The sequence below is a fragment of the Drosophila willistoni genome, assembly GCF_018902025.1.
Source record: "Drosophila willistoni isolate 14030-0811.24 chromosome 2L unlocalized genomic scaffold, UCI_dwil_1.1 Seg168, whole genome shotgun sequence".
In the NCBI taxonomy this organism is placed as follows: Eukaryota; Metazoa; Arthropoda; class Insecta; order Diptera; family Drosophilidae; genus Drosophila; species Drosophila willistoni.
Genome location: NW_025814047.1, coordinates 18,305,910 through 18,325,392, shown reverse-complemented (window position 1 = coordinate 18,325,392; position 19,483 = coordinate 18,305,910). Strand labels below are relative to the sequence as shown.

At 35.8% G+C, this 19,483-nt stretch overlaps 1 protein-coding gene across 1 annotated transcript in view; it reads left to right on the top strand.

The window, feature by feature from the left end:
• Window positions 1–19,483, top strand: part of LOC6653196 (putative general negative regulator of transcription C16C9.04c) — a 101,994-nt gene that overhangs the window by 54,739 nt on the left and 27,772 nt on the right. Inside the window, exons 7-9 of the mRNA XM_047009682.1 lie at window positions 4,035–4,167; window positions 4,231–5,103; window positions 5,677–5,838. Of these exons, the coding sequence (XP_046865638.1) occupies window positions 4,035–4,167; window positions 4,231–5,103; window positions 5,677–5,838 (1,168 nt within the window). The remainder of the gene's footprint in view (window positions 1–4,034; window positions 4,168–4,230; window positions 5,104–5,676; window positions 5,839–19,483) is intronic.

Here is a 19,483-nt window from a genome sequence, read left to right as displayed (position 1 = left end):
GCTGAAGTGCAGCTAGGAATGAATTGCACGATTAATCGTGTGACTAAGTTTAGCCCTTTAGAATTATTGATTGGTAAAGAAGCTCGACCTTTTGGCTTGTTGCCGATAAAAGAAGATAACAATGATGAAGTAGACAAAAAAAATTTGAGAAAGGAGGCTAAAAAAATATGGAAACTTAAGCAAAATACGACAACAATAGGTTTGATAAACATAAAGCTAAAATAGTAAATTTCAAAGTGGGTGATCACGTTTTGCTCAAAAACGAAGAGCGTCATTAAACTAAACTTGATCCTAAATTTAAAGGACCATTTGAGATAATTAAAGCATTGGATGGAGACAGATATTTACTAAAATCTTTAACATGTAATCGAAAGTATAAGTATTCTCATGAATGTTTAAAAGCAATACCAAATAATCAGATACTCGATGAGTTATGTAAAGATAGAGACAGCACAATGGAAGTTGCATCTGTTGCCCAATATGATAAGAAGACCGCTCCATAGCAGAAGAGACATGTTATGGCGGGGGTCGTATGTGTAGAAGGAATTACACAAATGATAAGTTCGTATGTGTAAAAGGAATTACACAAATGATAAGTTAGTTGTGTGTAAAAGGAACTACACAAATTGGTTTGGTTAAAAAAAAAAAAAGTGTTAAAGGAATTACACGAATGTTATGATTTATTAAATTAAAATTATGATACGAAAATGTAATTATGCTATGATCAGAATGAAATTAAAACTGATGTGAATTGTGTTACATAATGAATAAGATTATCGAATAAAAATGTATTGAAATATCCATAGAGACTTTGAATCTTGAAGCGTTGTCACTTATGTGGTTGAGTTAAGACAACACACGAGGACGTGTATTTTGTCAGGAAGGCGTATTTTGGACACTGTACGTGTCTGTCACATTATGAACATAGTTTTACTACTGTGCTTGCCAGACCAAGCTGTGCAATTAGTTTGGGATATTGTGAAATGATTCTTAGAATTTGACTACAACGTAGAATATGACTGGCGCCTAAGTACCGTATGAGTGAGGCGACGGCGTTGTACCGTTGTTTTTGGGATCTGAGACTTTATATCCAATACTATTATATTGGTTAATTTCATGGGGATATTCCAATTTCTGCAAAAAAGTTTCTTCTAGAACCATATGATATAGTAATCCGATAGCTCTAAAGATGGCTGAGTAAAACGCATACGCACCGACGGACGGACGGACAGACGGACATGGCTATATCGACTCAGCTTCTCATGCTGATCCAGAATATATATACTTTATGAGGTCGGAAACGTCTCCTTCTCTGCGTTACAAACATCTGACCAATTTTATAATACCCTCTGCAAGGGTATAAAAACAAAAATCAACTAAAAAACTTTTTACCATAACAGTATATTGAATAGTCCTCTCCTCTTTTTATTTTTATGTTTTTTATCAATTTCAATATACAAGATTGCATTAAATAAAACAAGTTTTGTACCGTTTGAATTTAACACTTTTGGTTACTAAAAACAATATTTTTCCTCTCAGTACAAACTGAGAGTACAAATTTTTTTTTTGTTGGCAAACTGTAAACGAACAACTTTATGCCTAGGCAATAGACTCGGTTTCAGGAGTTTCTTTTACTATAAAGCATTGTATGATCACTGCAGGACTTATTCACATAATTACTTCGTATCTGGGATGCGCTGATGTTTTATTTGATCGCTTAATTTCATATTTGGTTGACAATTACTATTGGGATATCAGAACGAAGGTTTTTTCTATAATTTCCCCGCTCTTTTAGTCATTTTTCACAAGGTTTTTATTTTCGCAAAATAAATTGTTAATTGAGATCTCCAATTCTTCAACGCTCTCCATCGAATAAGTGTGCGAAACTTGACCCTTTTTAATGAAAATATTAATTACAAATAGTAACAGACATGGATAAACTTTTTTTTTTTTATTTTAAAAGATTTAATAAAATTTGTTATTTAAAGTAATAATTTCATGGGCTTATCATCTAACCACAAATGAAAGCAAAGCAAATTGTCCCATTGACTTCGCACAACTCAACGTTGGGTCCTACAAATTAAGGTAACTGGAAAATTCTGTGACGGCCGCGCACCTTATTTATACACATTTATATTTTTGTAAAGGCAAAATAGTTTATCTAATTAAAAATCATCAAAAGAATTAAAAAAAGGAAATTTCACGATTTTACAGTTACAATTTTAAGTTGACGTAAACAATATGGTTGTCAAATCTGCAATAATATTGCCCTCGGTAAATTTTTTAAAACTTTGGTTTTAATTATAACTTTTGGAGCTCTTAGAAACAAGCTCTTAGAAACAACATACAAATGTTATGTCGGCAATCGAAATGTCAACTAACGTTTATCGTGACAGCTGATATTTCTAGCAGTAACAATGAACCATAAAGGGTGACCAAAAATTAAATCGTCGTGATTTCTGTGACACCGACATATGATTTGATGGTTTAAAAAAAAAACTGCACCAAAATCTCTAGAGATTTTCGTGGCACCCCTGATAACAGAACAGACACACATACAGACGCAACGCTACATAAACTGCATGTAAGGTGCGCGAAATAAGTAAGTGGGACACTACATTACTATCTATACTAACTAGACCGATAAAATTATTAAAATAAAATAAATTTATCTTTAAACTTCTTAAATTTATAAATATATTTCAGCCCATTAAAATGGAAAAAAGCTTCGGGCAAAATTAGAAAAAAATCAAACAAAATATTTTCAAACGAAATAAGTAACTGGGACAAATTGTTAATTTGTGTCCTAATTTTAAAATGAAAAATAAAAACCAACTGAAACAACTTTAAACGATTGAATAGCCCTCTCCTCTGTTTTTTACCAATTGCAGTATACGAGCTGCCTTTTAATGAAGCGTGTTTTGGAGCATTTGGATGTTCAATTTGTCCGATTCTTGGAAAATGGCGTCTTATAAGCCCTTTATATTTGAATATTGCTTTCCGTGGGTATAAAGCCGTTAAATCAATATACCTAAAAGATTTTTTATCGGATTTGAATCTAGTTTGCTTGTTGACCAGTCTAAAATAAGAATTTGAGAGACTTTTAAATAAGCTTCTGTGAATTTTGTTTTATGATTGGGTGCATTATCACGCTAGAAAATGTATGTATCCTGTCCAAATTGCACAAAAACGATCTCAGACAACTCAACATAGTTTTGTGCATTTATTTTATGCGTTATAAAACACTTTAGAGTCCTTTCAATAAGCGGGAATTCCGTCCATATAATCATTTACAAATTTCTGGACAGAAGGACTAGTTTTGGGGCGCGCGAATCGTGAATTTAATAGCGCTACCCCTCGGGTTTATCTAAATTCAACATTTTTGATTACTATTTTTCCACACAGTTCAAACTTAGAGTACAAACTTTGTATTTGTTGGCAAACTGTAAACGAGCAGCTTTATGCCTAGGCAGTAGCTTCGGTTTACCTTATATGGTGCGCGCAATAAGTAAGTGGGACAAAGACTTATCACATTATTTTGTCCAAAATATGCAGTTTTTCGTTTTTTCTTTTCCTTCTATATTTTAGTTGTATTGTTCTGCAGCGATGACCAAAAATTTGTGAAAAAGTTTCACAGGGTTATCCAAATACATTAATTTTTAGAAGTTAATGTTGAGTTTTGCGAACGAAATAAGTAAATGGGACAGATTGCTTTGCTGTCATTTGTGGTCATTTTTCTCTATCGATATCCACGAGATGCGTGCATAAATCCTGCAGTGATCATATAATGCTTTATATAGAAAAAAACCTTTGAAACCGAAACCGATTATAAAATGGGTTTGAAAATAAGATGGGGAAGCGAAATTGAGAGATAAAGTGAGATATTGAAGGCTTTGGAACACAAAAAAAGTTTAAAACATTTGAAAATATTGTTGCCAAAGTCTACATGGCTATATCAACTTCGGTATAGCCGATGTTAACTTTTTTTTTTTATTTTCTAATGTAAAATAACATACATTTGACTTTATTTAAAGGAAATGCATCAGGGCAAGCATCAGGAATATGAGAAACGTTTACATGATGCTCTAATTGCCTCTTCGGGGCTAACGTTAAACGCACCAACCGTTGCCTCAGGGAGCGCTCACAGTGGCGCAATAAAATCAAATGGTGAATAACTTTGCTTCTATAAAAAAAAAAATTGTTTTCACAGTAACTGTGTTTCTTTCATAGCCTCGTTAGCGATATCATCGTCACAGTCTTCATCATCAACAGCATCTTCAGCATCGTCATCGTCAGCTGCAAATAACACATCTAATTTGACAAATACGCATCAAAAGGAGGCATGGCCCAGTTTATCTCTTTCGCCAATTAATGTCAAGGATTCAGTTGCAACAGGGACTGGGCAATTGAACACAAATGGCAAAAATAAGAAAGACAAAAGTCGCAATGAAAAAACTAGAAATGATAAAAGTAAAGCTAAAAATAAAAGCCAAAACTCCAATGCTTCAAATACATCAAACAAAGAGAACTTTTTACCAGATATTAGACAGAACAGAGATAGAAATATGGCTAGTACTGTATCTGAAACCAATACTGACATAAATAGTTGTACGAACCAGCAAAAAGCTGACCAAAATAAAGAGAAGAGCTCCACACCGAGAACGGCATCATCAACAGAGCAACAACTAATGCTGAATGCAAAGCAAATAGAACAGTATGCGGATCAAACCGTAAGAAACAGCTTGGAGTGCAGTAATGAAAAACTTTCACTTAAAAAGAAAAACATTGGATCCAATGTGAAACGATCATTAAGCAGATCTAGCAGCGACAAAAGTGTTGATCGAGCCTCAGTAAGCAGTGTCAGTACGTCTGACGATTATGAGAAAAACCAGCCTAATATTATCACTTCTGGTTGCCATACAACAAATACTTCCGATAATATCGAATTGGAAGAAAATGAATCAAGGGATCGTGAAGATATGAATATTATAAGAAAAAACAGTTTTACTGCTACCAAAAACATTGAAGATATTGGCACAGCTGGAGATCCAAGTCAGTGTGTCACGAAACTAATAGTCGATGACAAAACAAAAGAAATTTCAGGTTGGTGTACATAGTAAACTCTATTCTATAGTTGTATTAAAATAAATTTTGTTTATTTGATGAATCGTTAAGACGCTTTTGAAGTTGCGTGGGGTCGTAAGTGAAGAAAATTGAACGGCTCCCTTTAGCCATGAGTGAACATATTCACTAAACATGTTTTTTTCTGACTCAGTCACTTGTTCACTCAGTAACTTACCCCTCATTTTGCATTCATAATTATTTTAAAAGTTTTTTTTTATAAAATGGCATCTAAAAAAGCAAATGAAATGAAGTCAAGGTCTAGTAAAAGTAAGAGAGGCTTTATTGTTAAAAACTTTCGAACAACAAAGTTGGTACAGACTGATCAAATGAGTCAGTAAATCAACTAAACACTTGTTTCAAATTAAGTGGTCCAATGAGTAGTGCAAGTGAGTGAGCAACTCAGTTGTTCACTAAATAAAAAAGGATTCACTGAACTCGTCTGTACACACTCTTTTTTTTTCTCTTGGGTTTTCTATTACAAATTCAAAATAATAGGTGTCAGCGTAACGTTAATTTAATGTATACTAATCTAATATTTGATATTGGTTTCAGATGTGGTCTCTAAACTTAACCTTTTTGAAGATACTAATAGTTACTTCTCATCAACACCAACATTCCATCAATCGTTTATGTTAAACAAAAAACTGGAGTCGGAACAACGTCAATCGCAAATCAATAGCGCCATATCTTCCCGATTGCCCGATTTGCTAAATGGTAAGCCAATTAAAACAAAGTTAAAGCTAAAGTTTTAACATTAAAGGTTTGCACTTTAACAAATAAGTAAGCCAAAAGAAACATATTAAATCCTTTGTTTTCCGGCTTAAAGTCAATAAATAATGAAGTAAGAAAGTCGCCTCGCCGACTACCATGCACCAAGTGAATAATTTCAAATTTTGAAAACCAAATGTATGTCTAATACATTTTTTCTGCAACCCCATAGCAAAAGCAGTCTCTCTTACTCTTACAAACTGGCGACGCCACTAGCCTACGGTCACCTTCGCCCTTACAAACCGCCTAGTAAAACACGTTTTTACGTATCTACATATATATTGGATGTTTCTAGTCCGATTTTAATAAAATTTTCATGGTTGGTAGAAATAAATAAGGTTAATTAGTCGAATGCGATTACGATGGTCATCAAATTGCGGGAGACAATTGTATTATTCTAGTGGGCGTGTCTAAAATTTCAAACAATCATAATCTACGTGCATACTTAACAAATCAACGGACCAAATTTGAAGAGTTTTGTTCTGTTAGTTTTCCAAAAAATCAGTCCTATTTAATTTGCGGGGGCGGAAGTGGGTGTGGCAAAATTACACATCCAATATCTGCGCGCGTACTAAAATATATAGCAAGTTCCATGATCAGAAACTGATTCTCAAAGATTCTTAATACTATCATGAAGTAAAATAAGTAATCAATAAGTATAATAAAAGCTTATTAAAAAATTATCGGCTATTTTAGTCGGTTAACCCAAAAAACCGCATGGACTTAAAAATAGATGTGTTTAAGACATGATGGAAAAAAGTAATAATGTAGGGGATTTTATTTCAAATGAATTTTTTTTTATTAAAATGTTTAGTTAGAACGTTTTTTTTTTATAAATGAAGGGATAAGGCTTCTACCTGGGGCGAACAAGCAAGGAATTTCCTGAGTCAGATTTGAGACTAAATTAACTTCTTTAAAAACATTGCTACAAAAACAGGACTTAAAGAATACAGGACTTATACAATAGTTGTTAAGCTTTTAAAAACAATTAAAAGGTGTCGCACTCCGATCGTTTGACACGATCGACAGCGAAATGTACAACAAAAAATCGTAAAAAACGTTTATTTACAACTATTGAGATCCAATCTACTCAAAAGTTTTAGGGGTTCTTTTACCACGAATTGGATTTTTGTGGATGTGCAAACATTTCGGTCAAATTTGCATGACCAGGTGAGAATCACAAAGAGAGACAAATTTACAAACGAGAGCTTAAAGTACTGAAATTAGGGGTAAATGGTTTCGTATTGGTGCCAACATTAATGTTCAAGGATCAGAAGCCCAAGAAATTGACTTCTGGTATGCGAATTCGGTGGTGTCGCCGACCCCACCAAATGCTACCGTAAGCACTAATATCGAAAATGCAAGCCACTCAAGAACACTTTACCGTGGAGAGAGCAATGTGATTCTCCATAAATATTGATAACTGGATCACCGATTGCACTGACCAGCACCGTCAGCTCGTTGACAGCAACGACTGCAACGTCTGCAGAAGTGTTGACCTGCCTCAAGCCTCAACGCCAAGTCACCCATTGCCAGTCACAACAATAAATTCAACGCCTTTTGACCAAACTGGAATGGACAGATATATTAAAATAATAGCAGACGCGTTGGCCGAAAAAGGGTTTGCGGTTAAGTCCGTTGTCAATATGATAAACAGAAATAAAGTCGCATAGCCGCTCTTTAAAATCGAGCTGCAACCAGATGCAAAGCGGTCAAAGCCAAATGCAAAGTACCCCATCTACAACCTTCAGATGCTATTGCACAGAAGAATCACTGTAGATATCAACCACCTCAGTGTAAAAACTACCAGGAATACAACCATATGTCTAATAACTGCAACATCATAAATACGGCAATTGCAGTAGACCGGGGTTATTCTTCGCCAAGGCTTTTAGATCATCTAAAATACCTGCTAGAACCAGCCCTTCGCTACCGTCCTCCGAACTATACGTCGCACAGTGGGGTCTTTTTGCATTTTTCATTGCTTCTAAACCGATAAAGCGATTTCAAAAATTTAAAAAAGCTTATGATAAAGAATACTTCAAGCTTCAATATGAATGTTTGCCAAGAGTGCAGGGTGTTCGTGGTGCTGTAATATTCAAGGTCAAAGTCAGAGAATATTTCCAAGCATGTTTTTTTTTTTTAAATGGAGGATGTTTTTTTTAATTAGATTTTTTAACATAATTACGAACAGTAAAAAATACAAATTTTAAACATTTTTTTATGCTAATTTTGAAAATTTGCTATTGATGGTTGATTTCCTTCAGTTAAATCTAATAATTTCCACATTTCGGGACTATAGTTGCTATTTTCCAAATCCTTTCGTGATTGCACTTGTCTCAGTGATGCAATAAGTGGGTTCGAAGAGGCTGTGCCAGCATGTTAAAAATGTCTTAATTTTATCTACCACGAGACGTTTTTAATGTATTAGTTTATCTGAACCTTTTGTAGTCCTTGGTTTTCCAATTTTCAAACACTGATACTCTATTGTGTCGCTTCCGTGAAGAAAATTCCTATGTACCTTTGTTGTAAGATTTTTTTTGCGGATACAATTCAGTCAAAAGTTGAGCAGTTTTTGAAGCATATTCGGCAAATTTTTCAACATTTACCATTACCTGCCAACCTTTTACTAACAACTGTCATTAATGATGTCATTTTATCATTTTCAAGGAATCTCTTTGTTGTGTTCCCATCATTGAATTTTTAGTCTTAGCTTCCGAAAGAATTCAGCTTTGGCAAATAACCTACTACTTGCTATATTTCTTTCTTTCACAAGGTGTTTTATCCTTCGTTGTTTATCCTGGCCGGGGAAGTGGCTAGGCAAGCTTCAATGTAAATTCTATCCACTTGATTTTCCAATGCATGAGAAAAATTCCATGTTTGTAGCAGTTCTGATTTGCACTTAATAAAGGTAAACGGGGATATCCAAAAAGTATTAAACTTAAAGTAACGCAATAAAATTAGATATCCCTATTTCCGCATGCAACTAGGAATCTATAGCGAAAATAAAAATCCAATATTTCTACGAGATATATATAGTCAAGTGGTATTCTTAATAAATTATTGTGCAATGTTAACAATTAACAACGCACAACTTACAGCGAAATATGCATGCGCTGCTCTTTCCTATACCTGCGGCACATTTTTTAGCGAGGGTTTCTTAGTTTTATGGCTTACGCATCGGTGTCGCACATTGCCGCAGATTCGGACCATATACATCTGATAGGTAAACATTTCACCTATCTAGTGTATGTAGCCCGGTACTAATACTAGCTGATCCCTGTTAGTTCTGTTCCACCAAAGTTCAAAAAACGCCAATATTTAGTGTATTTTTTGAACGTTCAATAACGATTTAAGTAATTTTCAAATTTATGAAATATGCGATTAATAAAGAACATACTTTTCAGATAATCCAAGAAAATCCAATATCGATTCTTCAAATCGCCCAATATTAAGTTTTAAAGTTGCAATTTTTTCTAAAAATTTTTTATTGTATTTTAACGTTTAATATATATATTTGTTGAATTGATTGGCCCGCAGTGACGAAAATAGGGCTGAGATGAGATCTCTGCACAAAATCATTTAAAGCCGAAAAAGCCCCTGGCCGTGACCTAATTACACCGAAAATGATCCTAGAACTCCCTGGCTACTTTTCAAGAGCGTGGAAAAGGTCCACTATCATCATACCTAAAGTGGGAAAAGAATACTGTGCGGCTGTTTTTCTCGACGTTGCCCAGGCTTTCGATAGAATTTGGCTGGAGGTTCTGATGTTCAAAATCCGGCAAAAGCTCCCACAGTACACCCACAAACTCATGGAATCTTACCTTCACAATCGGAAATTCGCTGTAAGATGTACCTGCTGTACACTGCAGACTTAGCAACGTGTTTATACAGACCTCTGCAAAATTAGAGAAACACCTAGAGATGGTAGAAAAATGGCTAGCACCTGGCATGCATGTTAAATTTACGCTTAACAGAAGAAACAGTTCAGCTCTAATGCTAAACAACGTACCAGTTCCTCAAGCCGATGATGTCACTTACCTTGACATCCACCTGACAGAAGACTAACTTGGCGAAAGCACATCGAAGCAAAAAAATCACAGCTAAAACAGAAAGCGAGTAGCTTACATTGCATCATCAATGCACGATTCCCTCTACGTCTGGAGTATAAAGATCTCCGTACAGATTTCAATATGGTAACGTATTATGATGTCCTAAGAACAATCACTGGGGCTCCGTAAGGTACTAAATTTTCCGCAAAACTGGATGCATATCCAAATGCTTTTGCCAATCCTCTTACGCGAACTAATAATAAAACTCGTCTTAAAAGAATTGACAGACCAACCTAACAATAAGTGATTAGGGCCGCCTGCAGTATCCCCAGGACTTAGCTTAATTACTAGACTAAGAAAAATATCTCAAACTTGTTGTTAGGCTCCAATTTAAGATTAGATTCAACAAATATACTAACCGTTTAAAAAAAAAAATGAAAAAGGTTGCTCCTAGAACTTTTTGTTTTGAACGAATACAAAACGACATATACTTGTTTGCTTTGTACGAATATTTCTAAACTGGACTTGTTGAGAATATTTTAGAATTCTTCGTACAATCCGAATCTGGTGGACGATTATGGCTTTATTAACTGCTCCATGCTCCATGTAAATTAGACGGCGATAGCAATCATATAAAAAGTATTTCGAGAATATATTGTTTTCGGTAACCCAATTTCGAAGCACCGTTACTGGAATTTATATCGCGCAAGTAGCTGGGGGAAATACTCTTCATGACAAAAATCATGGATATGGTTTCTGCAATAAATTATTACATGAAGATCTAGTCCCCTAATCTATAAAATCCACAGAGATCTATTTATTTGTAGCAACCAACAATACAGTCCCTTGCCATATGATTAGACTCATGCTGCAAGTCTACTTTTTCTTTACATTTCTTGTTGTTATTACGAATTTTTTGTAGATATGTTAGTAGAACTTGAGTTTTTGAATATCGCGAGCACTTTTATCGTTTTGGCAACACTGATCATGTTGGTAATCGATTGCTCACATCGATTATCGCGAAAAAAACAGTGATTCACTTTCACAGTGCAATTCAACAATTTAACGTGTTTCAATAGCGATTTCATAGATTTCATTTTCCTGTACATTTTTAATTTTCTATGTAACATTTGTTGTATTTATAATAAATTGTTCATAATGAAATAGCTTTGTTAATGTCTACTTACGTGTTATAAGCCAGGAAGACTTAATTTTGAAGCATGAGTCTAATAATATGGCAAGGGACTGTAGAATTAATAACCCCTCTACCTTGCATCAACACGCTTAACATGAACATCCACTCGTCTGGCCAACCAGCATACTGTTAATGAAGAGCCCGGATGACCTGGACCTCCCAATAGCCAGAGGGATCAATGAAAACTGTGTCTACACAGAAGCCTATCTACATCCGGATCACTGTTGGGTGAAGGTCTGGGTAAACATCCTAGTCGAGACGATGGTACGCACTACTAGGCTACTCAAAAAAAACTCCAACATAAACTCTTTTCAAACGATGCTTGACGAGATCGCTGAACCTCAACAGCTGAACTCACCAACAGTGGGGACGACATCAACGAGATTGGAGAAGTTATCGCGTGACATCTGCAAAGCCGCTTGTGCCTGTACTCTACCGAGAAGAAGGCACACGGACAAGAAAGAGACGTCTAAGTGACGTACTTCAAACTCCACCACGAAGCGGCTGCAGACTACTCGCGAAGTTCCCATCCGAGGGTCAAACAGCAGATCCACCGAGGCAGCTGAGGAGTTTGCAACGCACCTGGCGAACACGATCACCGCATTCAGACGATTCACGCCTGAGGAGATCAGGGATCAACTGCCTAAAGACGACCAAAAGAGGGTTTGTTGGCAATTACTGGACGAAGGCAACCTAATTGCAGAATATCAAAACCACAGCGTCACGTCAATCCAGAGTAATGTGACTGCATCGTTGACAAGGTGCTCTGCTGCTTTGAATACAACCTTCGCAGTCTTCCTTGACATCAAGCAGGCCTTCGACCGAGTTTGGCACGATTCGATTCTTCGGCACAAATTGAAATTATTGGAGTTTTTATATACTCCACGGGTTGTGTATCTCGTATTCAGCTGCATCAAATTGCATTTAAAAATAGCACCACTTGCTGAGGTAATGTGTTCAAAGGATTCTTAAATTTGATTTAAGGTTCAAGGAACATGTGAACATGTTTTAAATGTAAAATATTTACCTCTAATCAGGCAATGCCCTTGCTGTCTTTGGCTAATATTTTTACTTTTTAAAATTTTTTCCCGGCAACTCCATTTATCAATACACAAACAAAACATTATTACTCTTTTTACTAAAATTTTTCTTCTTCTTCCTTTATTGCCTAAGCAAAGCACTGCTTGCATACACATACAGTTTATGTAGCGTTTTCTCTGTTTGTGTATGCATGTGGTCTGTTGATTTGATGATGACGTAGTAGGCAGCGCTTGAGCCGATTTATGTTGACTGTAACTTGTGTTATATTTATCCGATCAGATTGAAATTTTGGGATCTGAGTTTTTATATCCAATACTATCATAATGGTAAACTTCAGGGGGATACTCCAATTTCTGCAAAAATGTTTCTTCAAGAACAATATGATATAGTAGTCCGATCCTGACTACTATTTCCGACTTTATGGGGTCGGAAACGTCTCCTTCTGTGCGTTACAAACATCTGACCAATATTATAATGAAGTAAGAATAAGAATAAGTAAGTCGTCTCGCCAACTTCGGTATACCAATCACTAGGTGAAAAAATATTTTAAATTTCAAACAACAAATGTATATCTATTAAATTCGACTTTTAGCATATGCTATCTTGCTCGCCCTCACAAAAACACATGAGTCCTCTAGCACCGCCACTAGGCTACGGCCAACTCCGCCCTTTCCGTTTATGTTTCTGATTTTAATCAAATTTAGTAGGTTGGTAAATAGGATAGTCAGAAATTTGCAAGAGGCAATCGGTTTTCTCTATAATAGGTCGAAAACTCATTCAAAACCTAATTTTGGAGAAAATATGATTTAGAAAAATTGATTGGTTATTCCAATGATTCGAAATGCGATCAATTTCAAACAGAAGTCTGAAACTTGCATAAAAAAGCCAAAACTGAAGCAGCAAAAACTCGGTCGATTAATCCGACATAGCAATAGGCATCCTTTTAAGGCTGTACGCGATCTGGAAAAGTTCTTGAACATTTCGACTAGGGTCTAAATAGTTCGCAAGTACCTTCGAAAGAACAATTTATAAGCCCAAGCTTATACTCCAAAGTCCTGCTACAATACGCTGAGGATAATATGCCAGTAATTTAGGTCTTTCAAGAGCACAACGACCCAAAGCATGCCAGTAAGAAAGCCAAGCAGTAGTTAGTTCTCAGCGAACTCTCTAAATGTAAGGTAGTGTCCGGCACGGTCACCAGGCCTAAACGCTATTGAAAATCTTTGGTCTGCCATTATAAAAAGACGTTTTGGGAAGTAATCCAGGAGTCCTGGAAGAAAATACCGATCAAACGATGTTAAGACCTGGTTGACTCAGTGCCAAAACTTTGAATACGTTAAATATTATTATTATATTATTATTATTTTTTTTTTCTTCCATTAGTAGTAAATATTTTACGTTGAAAAACGTATTCACATGTTCCTTAAACCTTAAATTAAAGCTAAGAATCCTTTGAACACATTACCTCAGTGCTATTTTTAAGTTCGCAGCTGTATATTCACAAATGGGCTTAGATCCGGACTATTTCATGGCCAATCTGAGACCCCAATTTCCTTATTCTGCAGCCAGTATGAGATGATGATCTATCCTGTTGAAAGGTGTATTCACCACAGCCTAGTTTTGGTATTGATGGCAGCAGACTTTCTGCGATGACCATCCTATCAATAGAGTGCAATTGGCCTACGCCTTTGCAGACCTACAACCCATTACGCTTGTTGCGAACTTTACTGACGTTTTAAGGCAGTCTTTATGGTATGCTTCACTTTTGTTTCGGATGACTCTCCTTCGCGCATCACCGACACTCACATCAAATTTAGCTTCATCGCTAAATATGACGGCGTTCCATTGCCTTTGAGTCCAAGTCATCCGTCCCCGACACCATTCTAAACTCTTCTGATTTTGGCGAAGCGTAAGCAATGTTTTTCCTGGGCCTAAGAGTAATTTAAGATATCAAGTTTGTAACATAGATAGTCCCTATACATACTGTAAAAAACTTATATCCAATATTACGCAACTTCAGGCGCATCCACTCACGCTTAACGCTTTTCTGATGCCAAATTTATTAAGTTTCAGCTTTTACAATTGAGGCCAAGGCTCTTTTACCATGATCTGTTATTGCCGATGTTTGGCCTCTATTTGTAACTTTATTGTCAATATTGCCATGTTTCTTAAAATTTTTTTATTTGCATATAGACATTTCTGCGGAAGTGTCAACCAAGAGCAAAAAATTAAACCATCTTGAAACTCTTTGTTTTTTTAAATTCTTATCAGAAAATGTTTGAACTTTAAGGGGGGTTTCTACCTTGTGTTATAAAAAATTTTTTTTTTTTTTTTGCATTTTCGGATAGATATATGTTTCAAGAATACTATGTAAAAATACTCTGTGCCGTAGCGCAAATTTTCAAACGCGTTTTTCTCAAAAGTCCTACAAGGCGCAAAAATAAACCAATCGCTATGAAATTTTTTACACATGTTCTTTAGGATATTATTCAGCGCTGGTAGTAGAATTTGCGAAAAATATTAAAAATTGTTAATTTTATTATTATTATTATTATATACGGTTTACTTATAATGTAAAATTAAAAGTAAACTTAGCTTAGTGGCTACAAAGGCCTTATAACATGTTTATATTGAGGAAAAAGGAAAAATTAAAAATAAGTATGTATATATTTACAATGTGAGGTAATATGTACATATATAGTTAATTGTTTAGATAAGCTCGTAAATGTTAGATGATTTTAAAAATTAAACGACTTTGGATAGGTTTTCTAAGGTTGGGTTAAATATGGCTGAGAGTGGGTTGGAGGATGGGAAAAGGGATTTTCTAAGGTTTAAGGTGTTCGGACAATCTAGTAGGATGTGGTTAACAGAAGAAACAGAGTTGCAATGTTGGCATAAGGCGGTGGTGGTGGGGTTGAGGAGGTAGGAATGGGTGAGGTTTGTGTGTCCAAGGCGAAGCCTAGTAATTCTAACGAGATCTCGCCGAGACAATTGGCTGTAGGTAGCGTAGTTGGTTATATTGGTTTTTGTTGTGTTATTGGATTTGTAAAAGTTGTTTGTTTTTGAAAATAGTTTTAGTTTAGTGAGATTATTTACTTTTTTAATTTGTTTCAATAAGTCTGAGACATTATAGTTTTCTGTAAATATAAGGGGGAGAGCGTTGGCGGTTTTGGCCGCCTCATCGGCTTTCTCATTTCCCAAAATCTGGCAGTGACCGGGGATCCAGATTATTTTTAGTTTATTAGGGTGGCTTAAAAGAGTCTGTCTAATTTGAAAGGGATAGAAAGATAAATTGTAGGGGTTAGTTATAGCTTGGATAGATGAAAGTGAATCAGTACAGATGGCAGTTTGATGTGACAGGACTTTGGCTAAGTTGGTTGCGGAGAAGATTGCTATAATTTCAGCGGAAAAAATACTGCTATGATTTTGTAGAAGGTATTGTTTTGTAGAGTGGTTGTTGACAACGCTGAAAGATGTGTAGTTGTCATTTTTGGAACCGTCAGTGTAAATGAATCTATAATTGGGATATTTCTGTTGGATTTCTTTAAATAATTTACGGTATGTTTCGGGAGTTGTGGAAGACTTGGGTAGTGCATGAAGGGAGCAGTCTATGCACTGGTCGATATTTGCCCAGGGAGGAAACTTTTCCCGTGCAGGTTGTAGAGGTGTAGTCGGGAAATCGCAGAGATTTGTTTAAAATTATAGCTCTTTGTAGCGCTGAGCATATCCTTGGTGGAGGTTTTTTTGATTTATTAATTTTCTTAATATGAGTGGCAAGTTGTGAGGAGTGAGAATGAAGGATGGGTTTGATAAGTTTAAAGTCACTAAAAGTTTTTCTGTTCTCAAAGGGAGATACATATGTTTGACTCAAATAAAAGGTTTTGCGTTGGAGTTGTTCTGAATGCTCCCAGGGCCATTCGAATGTCTGAGTGGTATAATGATTTTATTTTATTTGTGTGGGACCAATCCCAAAGGAGCATTACCGTAGAGGTATATTCCATAGTCGATTTTGGACATTATTATGAGGTTAATGACATTTAGAATGGAGAGCGGGCTGCAACGATATCTGCTATTGGACAGGCATTTAATAATGTTTAGCTTTTTTGAGAGGGAGGAAATTAGGTATGATATGTGGTCGGACCATTTGTATCTGTTGTTGAAGACTATTCCGAGAATCTTTAGGGATTGGACATTGGAGATGTTAGCGAGGGATGTGTGTAGAGAAGATTGGCACCTTTTTTTTTTTTTGCAGAAATGAAGATTTTTGCATTTGAGTTTAGCTCCAGAGTAGTCACACCATTTGAGGATGTCATTGAAAAGCGGGTCAAGAGAAAAGCTGCTTAGTTTGTTGAGTTTTTTAACTATCAGATAGTCGTCTGCATAGGCATAGAAGTCAACTTTTTTATGAGCAAGAATTGTTCTGTTTAGTTTGTTATAAGCGATGAGGAAAACGATAACTGAGAGACGAGAGCCTTGGGGTATGCCATTGTGTTGGGGGCGAACTGAGGATAAGTGTCCGTTGACACTCAAAACGATTTTCCTGTTGGTCATGAAGTTGTAAATGTACTTTATGATATTCGGACCTATTTTCCATAGTATTAGCTCGTCTATGACGGAGTGTATGCCAATTTTATCAAAAGCTTTTGCAAAATCGAGTGAGACTATTGATAAATGGTTTTTGGTGGAAAGTGCGGAAGATATCAGATAGTCTATCGATAGTAGAGAGTCTGATATTGATTTTCCTTTCCTAAAACCGCTCTGTCGGCTATTGATAGATTTGTTTACTGAGACAAACCACCATAGTCGATTGGCAATAATCTTATCGAGGGTTTTGGCAAAGCAGGAGTTCAGAGAGATTGGTCTGTAGGAGTTTAGGTTAGTTTTATTAGTATTGGGTTTGTGAATAGGGATAATTTTACTTAGTTTGTAATTTTGAGGAATGTGATTATTAAAGATATTGTTGAAATGTTGTGTTACTCGGTCTTTGACTGTAGGGTGTAAGTTTTTCAGCATAGCGTACGATATTCTATCTTGGCCGGGGGTTTTGCCAGAAAGTTTGGATAAGGCCATGGAGAGTTCGATAGATGAGATGGGCAATTCAATTTGGAGAGCGGTGGAAGAGGCGGAATACAAATGAGTCGATACAGATGTAAATTGTTTGTTGTTCGAAAAGGTGCTAGAGAAGTTAGAATTTTCAGATTCCGAAGACCAGAAAGAACAAAACTCTTCTGATATTAATTGGCTATTTGTGATTGTAGTGGTAGGAGAGGCGAATTTTTGGATACAGTGGATTGGGAGACGTTGTTTGAGGCCACAGAACTTACGTATCGAGACCCAAATTTTTGATGAAGGGGTGTTAGGACATATCTCAGCGGTAAATGATTCAATAGATTTTCTCTTAGATTGTTTTAGTTCTCTTTTAAAGAGGGCGTTCGTTTTTTTGTAGTTGACGATGTTGTCGAAGCATATATTATTTTTAAGACGTGACCAAAGAATTTTTTTATCTCTTTTAAGGGCGGATTGCTTGGAGTTCCACCAAGGAACATTGCGATTATTTTGACGAGAAGGGTTGGTTTGGGGGATACTTAGATTGGCGCTTTCGCGTACGATTTTGATAAGGTTAGCGGCCTCTTTGTTTAAGTTTTGGCTGGGGGGCCGGAGAGAATGGTTAGAAAGACTTAGGGCCATGTATTTGGGCCCATATGCGGAATCGAATTTGAATTTTGGTGTAAGTTTTGTAAGAGGGGTTGGCTCAAAGAGATATGTTAAAGTAGGGAAGTGATCACTACCGTAGGTGTCGGATTCAACTTTCCAAAAGGATTCCATGGCAATAGAAGGGGTAGAGAGGGTGAGATCAATGTGGGTGAATGTGTGGTGGGTGGAATAATGCGTTGGGGAACCATCGTTGAGGAGAATTAGGGGTGATTGGTAAATGAATTTACAAATAGTATTGCCTCGACGATTGTTAACTGGGAAGCCCCAAAGGGCGTGCCAGCTATTAAAGCCAACTATTAAAATATTAATTAGTAACGAAAAATAGCCAAAAAATCAATTTTTTTCTAAAAAAGTTCATAACTTTTCAATTTTTTATTCTTTTTGAATTTTGTAAATGACAGCCTGGTTTGCTTTACTTATAATTACTTTTGAAAATCATATCGTTCGATGCGGTTGCACCTTCTGTGCCCGCCAACAATTGTACTATATTTTAGGTAAAGAAAATAAAATCAACTGAATTGAATAGCCAGGGTATTCTCATTTCCCCCAAAATGCAAGTGCCTCAAAGCCGCCTCGGTGGAATCATCCGAAGGCCGCATGATACTAATAGAGCAGTTTGGGGCTCCGCAAGGGCGTAGCCGTTAGCCACCACATTTGTTATTATAAATTTGAAATATTTGTTTTAGTGGTGTATGGTATACCTAATTCGGCGAGATCTTTAAAAATTAAAATTTAAGTTAATTTTTTCAAAAGTGGTGCTATTTTTAGTTTCGGGTATGTTTTGAGTATTTTAATAAGTTCCTAAAATATCTTTGGATCGTTGGATATTATTATAACTTTTTTTGCTTTCATTATTAGTAAATATTTTACGTTCAAAACCGTATTCACATGTTCCTTAAACTGTAAAATAAATCTTTGAATTTTTTGAACACATTTCCTAAGCAAGTGGTGCTATTCTTGAGTTTGCAGCTGCAGCTCCCATTGAAACGAACGCTAATGTCTTACAATTTAATATCTGTCAATTAAATATATGTACATACATATTAATGACTGCCAAATTTCATCATTGCCTAAGATTGTATGGCGTTCTTTCGCTGAAAATTTATTTTTTTGAAATAAAACGTTTTTTTCACTTTGACGATGAAAAAACGATAAGCACGTAATTTTTAACTGTCGTTATAGTCTTTAAATATGAACCGAGGCTTATAAAAGCTACAGTTAAAGCACTCAAGAATAATATTTAAATCGAAACCAGCAGTTAAAATGAAAAACACAACTTTGTTGCTGGAGACTATGGTTCACGAGATATTTGGAAGTATTTACATCATGTAAACTTTAACATTTAGCGAATGCCTTCAAAACTGTGTTTAAGAAAAACAAACGGATTTCGCCACCATCGCCAAAAAGGTATATACCTATAAAAGGTGGAATCTACTACTTTTAGCGTTGAAGATTTGGTATGGCCTGTATTGTTAACCGAAGTCTGCTGATTATAGAACTTTGTATAATTTCAACCGTGAGATAATCACATGGTTTAGCAACCAACAAATTATATAGGATCAATCTATCAATCAAATCACGCAATCAC